Source organism: Loxodonta africana, chromosome 2 (genome assembly GCF_030014295.1).
Source record: "Loxodonta africana isolate mLoxAfr1 chromosome 2, mLoxAfr1.hap2, whole genome shotgun sequence".
NCBI lineage: Eukaryota > Metazoa > Chordata > Mammalia > Proboscidea > Elephantidae > Loxodonta > Loxodonta africana.
The window spans coordinates 212,602,398-212,620,600 of NC_087343.1; the positions used below are offsets into that span (position 1 = coordinate 212,602,398).

Genomic DNA, 18,203 nt, shown 5'->3' on the forward strand with positions numbered 1-18,203 from the left:
CGCTCCCAGGCATGCCACCTGATCTCTGTAAGCCCCAGTTTCTTAGAGATGACAACATTTCCCAGGGGTGTCCTTGTTTTTTTTTTTTTCATGAGATAACGGATGTGTGTAACAAAATCAAAATGTATGCACTAAACTCAGATGTGCAAGTAAGCATTATCGTCTATTAACTAATCACCGTTTCTGAAAAAGCTGTCAATTTAAAATCCAGTCTCTTTCCACTTAAGATGGTCTTCTTCAATCTAAGTCTGGCTCTTTCAGGTAAGTCTTTAGACAGTCCAAAGTTCCCATTCCGTACAGGAACTGTTACCTCCTCTCATTTTCTTCCCCCAAAGCGACATCTGGATCCAGGGGAAGCTCCTGTCATGGGGAGTGACTCATGTCACCTGGTATCAGGTGTCAGCCTCTATATCCCCTGCACCCACTGCTGAGCACCCACGGTGGGTAACAAGGAGTCTGCTCTTGGTCCAGCCTGGGTGATAGCCAACCACTGCATGCCCTGCCTTGCCTCCCACCAAAGCCACAGTTCCCCTGAGGTCTAGCTACAGCATCCTCTTGGCTCCAGGCTGGGTAGTCCAACCTGCAGCCTCAGCCCCAGGACCCTTGTGCACCCTGCTCCTCCCCTTGGTGACAGCCTACCAAAGCTGCCCAGCCAGCATCTCTTCAGAAGAGTCAGGATTCTTTCCACAAGGGAGGGAGAAGACAGGGCCTTGTTTCTACCATTCCCATGCTGTGTGGAACCAGTCCCATGTTCTCAGTCTACCTCAACCAGCTGGGCTTTCTATTGGCATTGCCAACATCTTGCTCACCCTCCCCACACACACTTTTGACTAACTCCAACAGTGGGTGTGGGAGGTACTCCCTTCCCAGGGACCTGGCTCATCCTCACTCTAGCCCCAGCCCCTCAGAACCATCCTCTGGGCCACTTTCTTTCTAGTGGAATTTCCCCCAAGTCATATCCTCCTTCTTCCTTACCCAGGGGACTCTCTGTTCTAGGCAATGCCTGCCTGATCTCACCTTGACACGATGGGCATGGCAGGACTGCAGGTTAGGAAACTGGTAAATCATGGCACTAGGACGGTTTACAAAGTGCTCTCTCCATTATCTGTGTGAGCACCTGGCACACAATGGGAGCTCGGTAATTCTCCCTCCTCCTTTTCTTTACTCGGGGCATGCAATTGAGGGCTACCTCAGCTGTGCCCTACCCTCCTGGTTTCTAGGAACTCCTCAGCTCTGGTCTCCTCTCCATGTGCCCTATAGTTTCTGCTGCTGGCTGGCTGCCATCCAGTGGCCTTCCTGGCTCTGACCTGGAATGCCTGGATATTCCTCACCTACGAACAGATAGGTAGCCCAGCTCCTGACCCGCAACGCTGCTTTAACCATGGACACCTGATCTTTGTAGAATTCTGGCTCTGAGGACAGTGCTTAGTGGTTACAAGCATTAAGCCCTGGAGTACAGCTGCCTGGGTTAAAATCCTGGCTGCACCGCCAACTAGATGCATTACCTTGGTCAGCTAAATGGGAACTAGCTGGCAAGGATGGTTATAAGGCAAAGGCAAGTGCTTATCACAGCGTCCAACCAAAAAACCAAACTCACAGCTATCAAGTCGATTCCGACTCATGGTGACCCTGCAGTAGAAGTGCCCCATGGGGTTTCCTAGGAGCAGCTGGTGGGTTTGAACTGCCAACCTTTTGGTTAGCAGCCAAACTCTTAACCACTACGCCACAGTGTCCAAGATACAACAAATGTTAAATAAGTGGGTGCTGTTGTTCTTATATTGGAATAGATACCAATTAATGGGGGGAACCACAACCCAGAAAAGTGAATATACTTTCTGCCCTAAAACCCCAAGCCAACTTAGAGAATTCCACTTCCACACCACGTATATGAGAGAGAAACCCACAATTTCCCGTAATACCCTCCTCATCTTTGCCTTCCACATCCTCTCCGTTACCATCTTTTGAGCTTTTTCCTGTGTGCCAGGTACTCTGAGGCAGATACTGCTTATCAGCCCATTTTACAAAAACAATGACACTTGTTAGTGATGGTACCACTTACCGAGCACCTCTTGGCTCACTGCCTCGTGCAACTCTTGCAGCAGCCCTTGAATTGGGCGCTGTTCGTCTCCATTCTGCCTGAGGGAACAGAGGCTGTGGCCATCTCGTACTGGAGGGGAACCAAGCACTGCCTCATCTCACTACCACCTTTTCTACCACTCAGGCCCCTTATAAAGACACTCCGTTGTGAGGCGGCAAAGGCGGGGTTAGGATATGGTTATGATCACAGAAGAAGAAACAGAGTGGCCCACATTAAGATTCACAGCACAAAATCTGGGTGCTGAGAGGGACCTCAAAGCACTGTTGGCAACATCCTGCATCTGAGGCCGCATCCCCTCCACACTCCAGGATTCCAGCACATACCTCAGTGACAAGGCACCCCACTCCTGTGCCAGCCACCCACCACGTGCACCTGTGGCTACTGCCAAGCTCTTTCTAACCACGTACAACACCCAGCACACGGGCTTGTGAATGGCAGCTTGTCCCAGGGCCACAAACCCGTCCCACCTTGTGCATTTAAACTCAAATCAGACACAAATGCTGGGGGTAAATGTCACTTTGTGAGATTAGTTCTTAGGTCTGTCCTCTAGGTAAGTCATCACCCTAGCCTGTGGGCAGACCCTGTGTGGAACCCATATATACCTGTGCTAGTGCCCCCAGTTCTGCTCACTGACTAGGTTATATCACCCAACCTCTCTGAACCTTTTTCTTCACCTAAGATGTGGATAATCACACATCACACAGGGTTGCTATTAGACTTGTTAATGTCACCACCACTTGGCACTTTGGAGCACTTGCTGTGTACACAGGCATGTTGACTTTGCCTTATTTGAAACACTCCCCCATTCCTGCAGTCTGCCTTATTTGGAACCCTCTCCCATTCCTGTAAGCCAAGGACCACAGCTGCTTCTTGCTAAGGGCTTGGAGATGTTAATACCAGCTACTCTGTCACCTGGGGAATCTGCAAGCTAGTCAGTCAGGGTTAGCAACTAGAGACAGTCTGACACACAGAGAATCCCTGATCACCATTTGACCCACCTGCCTCCACGCTTGTTTCCTTGACAGACTGGAAATTCTGTCCAACCAGAAGGTATTTTCTTACATGCTGATGCTTTCAGGGCCCTACTCCTACAACCCCGAGCACTCCCAGGAAGTTCAAAGGGTAGGTCTCGTCTTTTGACAAGATCTGCATGAGCTCTGCTCAGGAAGTAGGTTTGAGTTTCTGACAGGAAGTGAAAGCCTGGTGCCCGCAATGAGGTGCTGCAAGTGACAGCCCATGACCATGGACCAGCTGAGGTAGGATGTGGGACAGTAGAGTCCCCACCCCAGACTGGGAGATTGGTGACCTTGTTATGCAGCAGTGACACAGCTGGTTAGACTGTCACCTGCTCCACTGGGGGACTCAGGGTACCTGGCCATTGAGATTAAGTACTTAAAAGAATGTGATAGAACGACGTCTAGGTGCTGGGAACATGTTGGCAAGCTTCTCTCAAGCAAGCCTGTTCAAAAGCATAAAGAGAATGACTCACAGTGGCAGAGGAGGGGTATTACATGCTCATCTGGTACCCCAACAAGACGGCAAGCCTCTTTTAAGAAATGGCGTCTTAAGTTTCTGTCCCATGTTGTTGTAAGCTGCCATCAAGTCAACCCCTGACTCATGGTAACCCTATACACAACAGAACTAAATGTTGCCTGGTCCTGCACCATCCCCATGATTGGTTACAGACTGGACCGTGACAATCCATAGGGTTTCCACTGGCTTTCAGTTGTAGGTTGCCAGGCGTTTCTTCCTACCCTTAGTCTGCAAGTTCTGCTGAAACCTGTTCAGCATAGATCATGGGTTTTCTGCATGGAAGGCAAGAATTCTATCACTAAACCACCAAGACCATCTTTACATCCCAGAATGGCTAGTAAAAGGTTCACTGGTATAACACTCAACAAATACTTATTCTAAGGAATTACTGAGAAGTACCTATTTAAAGGCAACCCTGGTGGCATAGTGGTTAAGAGCTACAGCTGCTGGCCAAGGGGTCGGCAGTTCGAATCCACCAGCCATGCCTTGGAAACCTTGTAGGGCAGTTCTACTCTGTCGTATACGGTCACTGTGAGTCGGAATCAACTCGATGGCAACAGGTTTGTTTTTTTGTTTTGTTTTTGTTTACCTGCTTAAAGTTCATACCTAGTTCTGATATGGGACAGTGGTCTGCAAGGTGCCCTGAGGGAGCACAGGAAATGCTGCAGGACCCCTTTTGGGCTTCTGGGAGCAGCGAGGAGCAGAAAAGAAAAGCAGCAGGCAGGCTCAGGTCCCCACAGAGATCTGGTTCCTGTCTTTTATATATTGCACTTGCACGGGAGATTTTGCTTGAAGAAAAGGCCACGTGGCTAAAAGGATCATTTCATAAACAACACCGTGTGAGACTGACCTGACTTTGAAAGGTCTCCTACTTCCAGTGTGGTCTTCGGAACTTACCAAACCTCTCTGGGCCATCTCCTCATCCACAAAGCAAGAATCCTACTGACCTCATGGGGTTGTTGTCAAGAAGAAAATGACAGTAACACCTAACACAAGAGTGCATACTCAACCCACATCATTCATTTGACCTGACAGCCCTATTAAGAAAAGATTGTCATATACCTTCTCCAATGAGGACACAGAGGTTACTCAGGAATGTCACCTCCGATGGCACAGCTAGGAAGTTGGAGGGGCTGGGATTTTGAGCCCAGGAAGCGACGTCAGAGCCACTACCCAATGTCATGGGTTGAATTATGTCCCCCCAAAAACATGTGTATCAGTTGGGCTGGGCCATGATTCCTGGTACTGTGTAATTCTCCTATATGTAGCGAATCCTGCCTCTATGATGTTAATGAGGGAGGAAGGGCGGCAGTTGTGTTAGTGAGGCAGGACTCAACCTATGTGATCGGATTGTGTCTTGAGGCTATCTCTTGAAATATAATAGAGAGAAGCAAGCAGAGAGACATGGGGGCCTCATACCAAGAAAGCAGCACCAGGAGCAGAGGGTCCCTGCACCTGAGAAACTCCTTGACCACAGGAAGATCGAGGACAAGGACCTTCCTCCAGAGACAACAGAGAGAAAGCCTTCTCCTGGAGCAGATGCCCTGAATTTGGACTTGTAACCTATTAGACTATGAGAGAATAAATTTCTCTTTGTTAAAGCCATCCACTTGTGGTACTTCTGTTATAGCAGCACTAGACTAAGTCACCTGACACCTTCCCTTGTGCCCGGTGCAGATACTCCAGGCTTGCCCAACTTGAGGCTACACTTCCCAGGGCAGTGTTCAGAAGGGTCAGCCAGCATCTGCTGAGAACCCACCTCACTTCCTCCTCAGGTGGGACCTCAGCAAGGCAGCCCCTGCACGCTGCCAGCAACACCTTGTCCCCAGCAGGAGGGGGCAAGGAGTCATCTGCCCCAACCGCGGAACAGGCAGCCTAACCATCCTGCCGCACCCTGAGTTCCTGACAGGTTTGTGGGGACCCAAAGGAGTGCCCTTCCTCTGCAGAGTCCACAGAAGACCAGATTTCTCCCATCCTCTAAGGAGGCAGGGAGAAACAGCACAGGAATGGCCGCGTGGCATGTCATGAGACAGCCTCAGAGTACTCACTCCCAAGGACATGGCTCAGAGGACAGTGGACAGGGCACAGCTGTGACCTGCACGGACCGGGATGAGAGACCTGATGGACACAGGGACAGCCTAGTGGAGCAACAAGGACAACACTGGGTATCCCAATGCTCAGCACCTTGGTGCGGATGAGTGCTGGTGAAGAGGGCATGCCAGGGGTGTGGGTGAACTGATAGATACTTTTGCAGAACAGGGGCTCCAACAGGAACTGGGCTGTCACAGGAACATAAACAAACACTTCTTACACACCTGGATCTGTGACCCGGGTCACACGCACCTGCTTTTCCAACAGATTGGATGGTATTTCCTTCCATGCTGCTCCTTTTAGGGTATCCTACAGCCCTGAGTATATCTGGTGAGTTCAAAGGGTAATCTTGACATTTGACAAGAGCAGAGCAACCAGGTGAGCAAGGCAGGGGATGCTGAAGAGGATGCTGGAGCCACGCCCCTCTTCCCCCTCTCTCCTCAGTGCAGTGGGATCACCCAGATACTTACAAGTGTGCAGTTGAGGCTGGGGGGTGGGAGGCAAAGGAGGCCACCACCCACAGCCTCGGGCTATATGAGAACAGCATTTATTTTTCATGTATTCAACAAATGTTTGAGCCTGTCTCCCCTTTGCTGGGCCCCATATGGGCTCTGGGGACCGAGGTGTGGGAAACCTTGGAGCTAGTCGAGGTAGGGTCATGCACCACTTTCCAGCACCGAGCCTGGTGGCAACTGGCACTCGACAAGTGTTTGCTGAACACATAGCAGATGGTGGGGAGCCCAGGCAGGAGGTTCAGGTGGACGCAGGAAGCCACTGTGGTTGAACAGGGGCTTCTCCCACCCAGGCCCACTCATCATCACCCAGCGCTGTGAAGTACAGTAGTCACCACACTCCTGGGACTTTGTGGCGAGCATGGTGGGCCCCCCAAGAGGGGACCATGTTTTCCAGGGCCCTGACCCCTTAGAGAACTTATCTGTGGGGCTGGAGAGGGGCTGCTGGCCCTTTGACCAGGCCCCTCAGCCTTCCCCCTGTTTTAAGTCCCTGGGATCTGGCAGCATGAAGGCCCACTGCCTATGGCTGGCCAGAACTGCTTGGGTGCCCGTGTCTTTGTCCCAAGGTCCAGGGGCCCAGCCCTGCCAGGGATCAGTTTAAGGCCTAGCAGGGCAGGGAAGGTAGAGATGTGCAGAGCAAGGTCATCTTGGCCCAGGATATCTGCAGAGGGGCCCACGCAGCCCGGAGCACTGGCCCTATGTGCCCCGAGCTGGGAGCCCTGCAACTTGTCCCTCCGAGGAACCCATGGCACGGTCCGGCTCAGCGGGGACGCTTGCTGTCCAGAATGGCCTTCCAGTCATCCGTCCACGAGTGCAGCCTGCGGCTGGGGGGTGACAACTGCAGGTGCTGGTTGTGGCAGGCTGTGAAGAGGACATGCTCCCAGCTGGGGTTCGCTTCAGCCCCTGTGGGCAGGGAAGCAGGACTGAGTCCAGGGACTTGGTGCTCTGGGGGGAGAGCGCCCAGGTCAAAACCCAGCTCTGCTGCCTCCCTGGCAAGTGTTTCTCCTCTCTGGACTGCTCCATAAAGTGGCAACTGCACCAGCCCATCTCCCACAGGGTGGTGTGAGAACGAATGAGACACTGTATCTATGTGCAGTTCTCATACCAGCAGCACACACACGCACACACTCGTGCACACACACACACGTACACGCACACAGAAAGTGCTCCATGACAGTAGCTGTTATTCTCACGGTCACTACTGTTGCTTCGGGACCTAAGCAGAGCCGGGTACGCCAAGCCACTCGCCTCACATGCTAACTTATGTCACCTAGCAGCCAGATGCCTCTGCTCACCCTCTCACTTCCCCAGCTGTCCTTCAGCAGCACACAGAGCAGAGAGGCCCAGCCCATGCAGGACACCTCACGGGGCAGCCACAAGCAGCTCAGCCCCAGGCTGCAGTCCCTCACCTCCTCTCACACAGGCCACTTCTCTGCTCTCTGTGGCTGAGCAGGCCTCTGTGCCCCCAAAGGTCACAGTCCCCTCTGGCATCCACTGCCCTGGCTCTCCGTGGGAAACTGGGAGGTTTGGGAGGAGCTGGCTCCACCCCGCTGAACTCAGGGATGGGTACACCGTGGATGCCACCTGCTGGACACAGTGGCTGCTTCAGAGACAGGCATGTTTCCTCAGCCAGTTCCAAGAACCACTGGGGAATAAACAGCCTATATCTCCCACTGGGACATCCAAGAGAATAGGCCGTAACCTAGAAACTGCTGATGGCTCCCAAGAAGAGAGCCTGCCCAAAGGGGACATTAAACCAGAGGAGTGCAGGGCCAAGAGATGAAGACACGGAACTTGACCAACATTGTTTGGACTCCTAAATTCAGCCATGCCTAAAGCCCTCCTATTCCTGCATTTTCAGTTATCCGAGCCAATAAATCCCCCTCTCCTTTTTAAGCTAGTTTAAGGTTGTCGGTTGGTTGGTTTGTTGGGAGGAGGTTACCTGTAAGCAAAAGGGACTAATTCAAACTTAACCCACCTTCAACCAGAGAAATAGCTTTGTTTTCCTGTTTCATACATTAAGTTCAATCCCAATTACTTCGAAAAATAAAAGAGGAGATCATAGTGCTGAAGCAAAAATTGGGAGCTCGAGTCCAGTCCTCATTTTACATTAGGAAACCAAGGGTCCAGAGGTACAGAGTGACACCCAGGACCACCCAGCAAGCTAGCCCCAGACTGGGGCCAGGACCATGTCTCCTGACCTGCAGTCTAGAGCCCCTTCCAAGGCTATATGCAGAAAAGACCCTTGTCTTCCCAACAGGGAAGACTCTAATAAAGAAATGGGGGCTGGCTGGAGGGAGAAAGCAGCCAAGTGGGGACCACTCAGAAAGAAAACGTTGAGAGCAACCTGTGTCCTATGTGACTAAGCCCACTCTAGGCCCCTACGTTCACTCCTCCCCTGCTTCAGGCTCCTTACCTGTTATGTCTGGCCGGTCATCTATGAGAAGGTCAGCAGAGATCACCGTCTTGTCTCTAGTCAGCACAACATGCTCAAGAAACTCAGGACCAAAGTGCTTCTCCACCCAGGCATACTAGAATGTGAACAGCCAGAGAAGGGAGGTGAGAAGAAAGTGGCATCAGACCTGGGAACAGACCAAGAACTGAATGCCCAGGCATTCTAGAGGATGGAGGGTTGTCCTAAAATCTGAGAACTAAAGGGGAGTGAGAGGGCCTGACACTGAGGGTCCACGGTGGGCAGACTCCAGGCTCTGAGGAAGATGTTAACTGTCCTGTTTGACAGTAGAAGACATTGATGTTCAGAGATGAAGTGATTTGCCCATGTTCCCCAATCAGAAAGCAGTAGAATCACGATTCAAACCCAGACCTGACCTTCCCCTTCATCTATAATGCTACATGGCACTTTCTAAAACCACCATGCAGATCACCTGGTCCAATCCCATCTTCAAAAGAACAGAATTTGCCATACTGCTGTCCTCGACTGATTGACTCATTCATTCATTCATTCAAGCAATGAATATTTGTTGCTGCTGTTAGGTGCCACTGAGTCAGTTCTGACTCACCCTATGTACAACTGAATGAAACACTGCCCAGTCCTGCGCCATCCTCACAATCATTGCCACGTTTGAGCCCACCGTTGTAGCCACTGTGTCAATTCACCTCCTTGACGGTCTTCCTCTCTTTCAATGACCCTCTACCTAACCAAGTATGATGTTCTTCTCCAGGGACTGCTCCCTCCTGATAACATGTCCTAAGTACACGGGATGATGTCTCACCATCCTTGCTTCCAAGGAGCATTCTGGCTGTACTTCTTCCAAGACAGACTTGTTTATTTTTCTTACCGTCCATGGTACATTCAATTTTCTCCGCCAACATCATAATTCAAAGGCATCAATTCCTCTTTGGTCCTCCTTATTCACTGTCCAGCTTTCGCATGCATGAGGCGATTGAAAATACCATGCCTTGGGTCAGGCTCATCTTAGTTCTCAAAGTGACATCTTTGCTTTTCAACACTTTAAAGAGATCTTTTGCAGCACATGTGCCCAATGTAATATGTCATCTGATTTCTTGACTGCTGCTGTCCTGGGTGTTAACTGTGGATGCAAGTAAGATGAAATCCTTGAACACTTCGATCTTTTCTCCACTTACCGTGTTTCTTACTGGTCCAGTTCTGAATATTTTTGTTTTCTTTACGTTGAGGTATAATCCATACTGAAGACTGCGGTCTTCGATCTTCATCAATAAGTGCTTCAAGCCCTCTTCACTTTCAGCAAGCAAGGTTGTGTCATTTGCATGTCACGGGTTGTTAATGTGTCAATGAGTCTTCCACCAATCCTGATGCCCTGTTCTTCTTCATATACTCCAGCTTCTCGGATTATTTGCTCTGCATACAGATTAAGTAAGTATGGTAAAAAGATATAACCCTGACACACACCTTTCCTGATTTTAAACCCCTGTTCTGTTCGAATGACTGCCTCTTGGTCTATGTACAGGTTCTGCCTAAGCACAATTAAGTGTTCCGGAATTCCCATTCTTTACAATGCTACCCATAATCTGTTATGATCCACAGTTGAATGCCTTTGTGTAGTCAATAAAACACAGGTAAACATCTTTCTGGTATACTCTGCTTTCAGCCAGGATCCATCTAACATCAGCAATAATATCCCCGTTCCACGTCCCTCTTCTAAATTCGGCTTGAATTTTTGGCAGTTCTCTGTCAATGGACTGTTGTAACTGTTTTTTAATTATCTTCAGCAAAATTTTATTTGTATGTGATATTAATAATGCTATTTGGTATTTTCCCATTCTGTTGGATCACCTTCCTTTGCAATGGACACAGACTGAATGACAAATTAAGAAGGAATGGTGTCGCATTCATTGTCAAAAAGAACATTTCAAAATCTATCCTGAAGTACACTGTCAGTGATAATATCCAGACATCTACAAGAAAGACCACTTAATACAACTATTACTCAAATTTAAGCACCAATCACTAATGCCAAAGATGAGGAGATTGAAGATTTTTACCAACTTCTGCAGTCTGAAATTGATCAAATATGCAATCAAGATGAATTGATAATCATTGGTGATTGGAATGCAAAAGTTACAAAGAAGGATCAGTAGTTGGAAAATATGGTATTGGTGATAATAACAGTGCCAGAGAGTGCATGATAGAATTTTGCAAGGTCACAAAGACTTATTTATTGCAAATACCTTTTTACCACAACACGAACAGCGACTATACACTTGGACCTCACCAGATAGGAAACACAGGAATCAAATCAACTACATCTGTGAAAAGAGACAAGGAAATAGCTCAATATCATCAGTCAGAACAAGGCCGGAGCTGACTGCAGAATGGACCACCAATTGTTCATATGCAAGTTTAAGCTGAAGCAGAAGAAAATTACAACAAGTCCATGAGAACCAAAATACAACCTTGAGTGTATCCCACCTGAATTTGGAAACTATTTCAAGAATAGATTCCCCTAATTATGGAAGACCAGACGAGTTGTGGGATGACATCAAGGACATCATGCGTGAAGAAAGCAAAGGGTCATTAAAAAGACAGAAGAGAAAGAAAAGACCAAAATGGATGTCAGAAGAGACTCTGAAACCTGCTCTTGAACATAGAGTCGCTAAAGTGAATGGAATAATGAAGTAAAAGAACTGAACAGAAGATTGCAAAGGGTGGCTTGTGAAGACAAAATACTGTAATGAAATGTGCAAAGACCTGGAGTTAGAAAACCAAAAGGGAAGAACATGCTTACCATTTCTCAAGCTGAAAGAACTGAAGAAAAAATTCAAGCCTTGAATTGCAATTTTGAAGGATTCAATGGCAAAATATTGAATGACACAGGAAGCATCAGAAAAAGATGGAAGGAACACACAGAGTCACTGTTCCAAATAGAGCTGGTCAATGTTCAACCATTTCAGGAGGCAGCATAAGATCACGAATGGGTGGTATTAAACCTGCACTGAAAGCACTGGCAAAAAACAAGGCTCCATGAATATCGACTGAGATGTTTCAACAAATGCACGCAGTGCTGGAAGGGCTCACTCGTCTATGCCAAGAAATTTGAAAGACGGCTACGTGGCCAACTGACTGGAAGAGATTCACATTTGTGCCCATTTCAAAGAAAGGTGACCTAAACCAATATTTAATGGGTTTCTAATATGTGCGATGAATTCTTTGTGGCATTCTTTTTAGCATTAGAGACAAATATAAAAGAGAAACACTAGGTCCTGCCCTCATTAAAGAGCCAGGTAGCAAGTATTTGTTCAAATTACTAGTTACGTAACACTTGTGAAAATGCTACAAAGCAGCAGTACAGAGGACCTGGAAGAATGTGTACTGGGAGAACCTGACCCAGGCCAGGGTACATCAAGGCAGGTTTCCTTGAATCTAAAAGGTGAGGAGGAAGAGCATTTCCAGCAGACGGTGTGTGGAGGTTCTAAAGGTGAAACAGGGTGTGTTTGAGGAACTGACAGAATGCTAACATGGCCAGACTATGGTACTCAGGGAAGGTTTGAAGTGCCAGGGTGGAAGGCAGGTACAGCTCAAGCTTCCCAGGCCATACAAAGGGCCAGCCCTGCCATCTAGCTGCCAGCATCCGTTCCCCTCTCCTAATGGCACCCTCCCGGGGACTGGATTTTCTCATGTGTTAAGAGGGATACACCACCCAGTCTGTCAGTTTTTTATACTGTTGTGGCTTATTGTTGCTATGATGCTGGAGGCTATGACACCAGTGTTTCAAATACCAGCAGGGTCACCCATGGTGGACAGGTTTCAGCAGAACTTCTAGACTAAGATACATGAAGAAGAAAGGCCTGGTGATCTACTTTTAAAATTAGTCAATGAAAACCCTATGGATCAGAAGAGAACATTGTCCAATTTGTTTATTTTGGACACAATGCACTAAGGGGCAGAGTGGTTTAATCCCATCTTCGTTGCCAACTGTGAATCTAATCCCAAAATGCGGAGATTGAGCCAGTCCTCCCCCCGGACCCACTTCTCCATCTCATTTCCAGTCATTCACAAGGTACCCTCTCTCAGACCTTAGCCACCCAGAGCTAGATCAGAGCTCACAAGTTAGACAGACACAGTCCTTCAGACTGCTAAACGGGCAGATACCAGCCCCTGCTGGCTCTCACTGACACTGTGGGTTCATTAATTCACTGAAACAAGAATCTCACAGTGAGTATATCATAGTTATGACCAGAGATTTACTGCAACCAAAAAGGACAGAGAGAAAGAGAAGCTTAGGGTGAGGTCTGGGAGGGTCCTCAACACAGAGCTTCATGTCCCCCCAGGGACACAGAACCCTCCCAAGAGCACGTGTTCTCGCCAACCAGGAAGCTCATCTGAGCCTCCATGTTCAAGTCTCTTATCAGCCTCCACATGTGGCCATGATAGACTATATCATCAGGCCACCAGGTGGTTCCTCTTGGTCTGGCCAGCCCCCACTCATTAGCCTCAAGTGTGGTCCAGCTCTCAGGAACCAGGATCTAAGGCCAATTCTCTTTCTGCACTTCACACATGCCATCAGGAGGGATCAATCGCTAGAGGAGGACATCATGTATGGTGAAATAGGGCCAGGGAGGGAGAGGGAGACCCTTGGTGAGATGAATTGGGACAAGAGATTCAAAGATGGACTCAAACATGCTGATAATCATGTGGACGATGTGGGACTGAGCAATATTCCATTCTATTGTACACAACGGGGTCACCGTGGGTCAGTCAACTCCACAGCATCCATCCATCCATCCATCCATCTAAAACAGGGTTGAGACCATGATAAGCTGCACACATGCACACACACACATGCCCGCTTGGTCCAACCTAGCTAACTCCTATTCCTTCTAAAGGTATCACTTCCTCATCCTTCCCTGACTCAGCATACTGTAACTGTCCTTTTTACCAATTACCACCATTGTAGCTATATGTTTACAGAATTACTTATTTAACAACTATCTGCCCCACTAAATTTTAAGTTCCTTAAGGACAGGGACCATGTCTCAATGAATACTTGTCAAAATAAGCAGTTCTGTGTCGGCCAGACTTGCCCAAGGGAAAGTGGGCTCTGACTGAAGGCCTGATAGCCAAGATCCATAGGACAGCCCTGTGATGAATGCTGTCCGTCAGCTGCCATCTTAGTCTCTCTCTGGCCCGGGTCTGCGCTCCCCAAATAGCCTTCTGACCTACAAATAAATCTCCTGAGTGATCTTACCTCAGCAGACAAAGGACCCTAAGCAAATGACAAACACTGACAATCTTCTCAGAGAAGAGCCTCATTATAAACAGAATGTCCTCAGGTTCACAGAACCACCTAATGAGAGCTAAGTCACTCTGCCACCGCTGGGCCAACTGTGGTGAGCCAGCTGCCTGGACTGTCCAGTCTAGCAAGGGTGAAGACCACAGCAAGTTATGATCCCACTAAGCAGAGGCACTGAAGGGCCAGGACAAAGGCAGTCCCTTGTATGGAAGTGCACTGAGTTGTGGAGGCAGAAACAGAGAGGGCAGAATACCTACTGTAGGTGCTTATCATCCAGTATTTTCCTTACTCATTTGCTTATTCAACAAGTACTCGTTGAGCATCCTCTGTGTAAGGCACAGCTCTAGAAGAGACTTCTTGTGGGGTTTACACTGCAGTAGGACGGAACATACGATAAACAGATAAGCAAAATAGCTTGAGGTGACACAGGGCTCTGAAGTCACAGCACGAGGGGCTAGGATGGAGGGGTCTGAGAGGCCTCTCTGAAAAGGGACACTTGAGACTGGGCCTGAATGACATGGAAGAGCTTGCTATGCAGAGATCTGGAGGAAGAACACTAGAGACAGAGGAAAGAACACACAGTGTGCTAAGGTGGGAGCACGCTTCAGTGTTTGAAAAACAGGGAAACACCAGTGTGGCTGGGGCACAGTGAATAAGGGGAAGGCAAGAACAGACGGGCCAGATCCCATACGGCCTCACGGGCCTGGGCTAAGAGATGCCATTTTGGTCTAAGTCCAAGGGAAACCCATTAGGGCAGTGCTTCACAGACGAGCAGCAGGCGGTGAAGGACCAGTTCTTTGTTTTTGTTTTTATTTCCAATTTATCATGGAAATCATGTGCTTGGGCATTACATCAATGTCAAATTGCCATGGAAGTTTCTAATCGCTTACATCCAATTTCTTTATTTCTCTCGTCACGGACCAGCAGTAGTCTGTGGACCACCAGTGGAATATCTCTGATTAAAGGGTTTTCACTTGGGAAAATGATACAGGTCAACTTACATTTTTAAAAGGTTGCTGTGGCAAATAAATTCTGTGCAGATGATGAAATTGAGACTTGGAGAGGTCTATAACTTGTCGAGGGTCATACAAGTGGCAGAGCCCAGTGTGAACGCAGGGCTGTTCCTGGAGCTTACCACTGCACTCTCCTGCCTTACATCTGCCCCATATTCAGGTTTCTGCTCAACTCTCAGGGGGGTGAGAATGATCACTAAGATTATTTCTGCTTCTCTTAAATATGCACTATCACCTTTTCATTTTGGTCTGTTCCTTAGCAAGTTGCCAAATTCATTAATAGGAAAACAGGGATGATAATAGTACCTACACCTCCTGGAGTTCCCTTGGGGGTTGAATGGGAAAATGCATGCAAAAGCCTTAGCGCTGAGCCTGACCCGCAGAAAAGCCTCAGTAAGAGGTAGCTTGGAAAGGGTTCTAGCTTTTGATCTTACCCAAAAATTAGGCCCTAAGTTCCCCTTCCTTTCTTGTGGCTCTGACACTTATGAGATGCAGGACCTTGGACAAGTCATTAACCTTCTGAGACTCAGTTTCCTGACAGTGTTGTCGGTATGACTGAATAACATAAAATCTATGGGAATTCCGGCAAAAATGGCAGCTTATTCAGACATACCACACTATCCCTCTATAGCAAAGACTCAAGAAACCAAGTAAAACAGATACAGAAGACAACCCTGGAACCCTGGGCATCAAATGAAAGGATAAAGGACTAAATCAAACAGTGACTGGAAGAAGAAATTGACTGAAAAACAGCAAATGATAAAAGATGGAGCAAAGGAGTCCTACCAGCCAGCCCGGGACAGCGTGGCCATCTTGAGACAAAGACAGCAGCAATCACACGTGAGAAGCACAGAAGGCAACTTCACAGAATTCCCAACAGAACACAGAGGAACTGTGTAGACACACCGTAAGTGAAATAAGGCCCTGATTGCTGGCTGCAGCCAATGGGAGGAGCCCAGGCACCCTCACCTGGTAACCACAGGAGCATGCTCCTCCCCCTCCTCCTACCCTCCTGGTGATGCGTGGCATAAACCCTCCCATCCTTGCAGCCCCGACTGCTTTACCCCCCTACCCAGCCTTGACTACCACCCTCCCTTCCCCACACCTTGACCGCCAACCCCTGCTACCTGAGGACCAGACCAAGAGACAGAAGGCCACTTACCCCACCCCTCCCACCTGCCAAACCAGCCAAGCTTCCTCCCCCTGCCTGGTGAGAAGTGGCAGCAATGTGACCACACACGCTCGCCACTCTCCCTCCCCTCTGCCACCTGGCAAGAGGCAGAAGTGGTGTGACCACGCACATACCTACCCGCTGCTTACTCCCCCCCACCTGGCAAGGGGTGGCAGCAGCGTGACCCCACATGTGCCTACCCACTGCTCCCTCCCGCTCCCTTACCTACTGCTTGCCCCTCCCCCTAAGTGGCAAGGGACAGTGAGCGCCCACCACTCACATCCTCCCCGCATTGTGTGAGAGAGGTGGCAGCATGACTGTAAGCACACCCACCCACCACTCCCCCACCATCTGGCAGGAGGTAGTGACTGCACCCCCACTAGCCAGCCACACCTGCCACATGTACCACCCCATCCACTTGGCAAGTGCCACTGCCTGCTCCTGCACTACTGGACAGTGCCAATGCCCACCCAATCCTCCTTCAGCACCCCCCCAAGACCAGGGATCAGAGATCTGCATTCACATACTCAGACACTATCCCACCCACCTGAAGACAGGTGGTGAGCGCTCCACTGCAGTCATACTAGCAACCCAAGTAGCACACCCATCCTGCTTGCCCAGATACATCAAAAAAAAAAACAAAAAAATTAGGATGCAGCAAACATACAGTTAATAAAGAAAATAATACCTTAATGCCTCAGAAACAACAGATAATATCACCTAAAGAAAAAGACAAGATGGCTCTGTCAAGTGACCAAAATAAAGAACCAGGAAACCTCCCCAAGGGAAAAATGGCAATGGAACTACTTGATAAGAAATTCAAAAGATTTATATATAGGGCCCTCCAAGAAATCAGGAAAGAGATCGTGGAAAACACAGATAAAACTCTAGAAGAATTCAGGAAAACAATACAAGAACAAAAGGACAAAATAAATAGACAATTAGAAACCATACAAAAACAGCAACTAGAAATCCAGAAGATTAACACTAAAATTTCAGAAAAAGATAATGCATTGGAGGGACAAAGGAGTAAAACTGAAGAAATGGAAGATGGAATCAGCGAAATAGGAGACAAATTCCTTGATACCAACCTGTTAAAGAATGAAGAAAAAGAAAGCCTAAGAGCTATATGGGACAATATCAAGAGGAATAATTTATGTGTGATCAGAATTCCAGAACAGGAAGAGACAAAAAAAGCACAGAGAAAACTACCAAAGATTTGATGGCAGAAAACTTCCCTAACATCATGAAAGACAAGAGCATATCCATCTAAGAAGCTCAATGAACCACAAATAGGAGAGGGCCCAAAAGAAAATCACCAAGATATATTATAAGCAAAATTTTCCAAAACCAAAGATTAAGAAAGAATACTGAGAGCAGCTCAGGGAAAACAACATGTTATCTACCAAGGGTATAATAAAATAAGACTAAGGTCTGATTTCTCAGCAGAAACCATGCAGTCCAGAAAGCAATGGTTATATTCAATATATAAAACCCTAAAATAAAATAATTGCCAACCAGTAATTATATACCCAGTAAAACTGTCCCTCAAAAGGATGGCAAAATTAGGACATTCCCAAACAGAAATTAAGGAAATTCATAAAAACTAGACCGCCTTACAAGAAATATTGAAGGAAGTACTTCAGACAGAGAACCAACAACATCAGATGACAAACTAAGATTAATACACATGACAACATCAGCTAGAAACCAACCCAGATAAAGAATTTTCAAATGTAAAATAAAGCTATAAGACTGAAAATAGGGAACCAGAGATGTTGATCTGTAAACAATGACAACTCCAAAACAGAAAGAGGGAATAAACTGTATAATTATAGACTTCTCACATGGAGAGGAAGTCAAGGTGACATTCACATACTTATCTTAAACTTAGGAAGATAAAATTTTCAGTGTAACCACAAAGAAAATTAATAAATCTTCTCACCGAAATAGAAGAAAACATAAAACCAAAGGAAATGAAAAGAAAATCCATAAACAAAAAGAGCTCAGAACAGAAAAGTACATGGAATAAAGAAACTGTCAGCACAAAAA

The 18,203-nt window shown here is 47.7% G+C and overlaps 1 protein-coding gene across 1 annotated transcript in view; it reads right to left on the reverse strand.

Moving 5' to 3' along the window:
- Positions 1-55: 55 nt before the first annotated feature.
- Positions 56-18,203, reverse strand: part of NT5M (5',3'-nucleotidase, mitochondrial) — a 62,108-nt gene continuing 43,960 nt past the window's right edge. Inside the window, exons 4-5 of the mRNA XM_064279407.1 lie at positions 8,651-8,765; positions 56-7,137 (exon numbers count right to left, since the gene is read on the reverse strand). Of these exons, the coding sequence (XP_064135477.1) occupies positions 6,995-7,137; positions 8,651-8,765 (258 nt within the window). The 3' untranslated portion in view covers positions 56-6,994. The remainder of the gene's footprint in view (positions 7,138-8,650; positions 8,766-18,203) is intronic.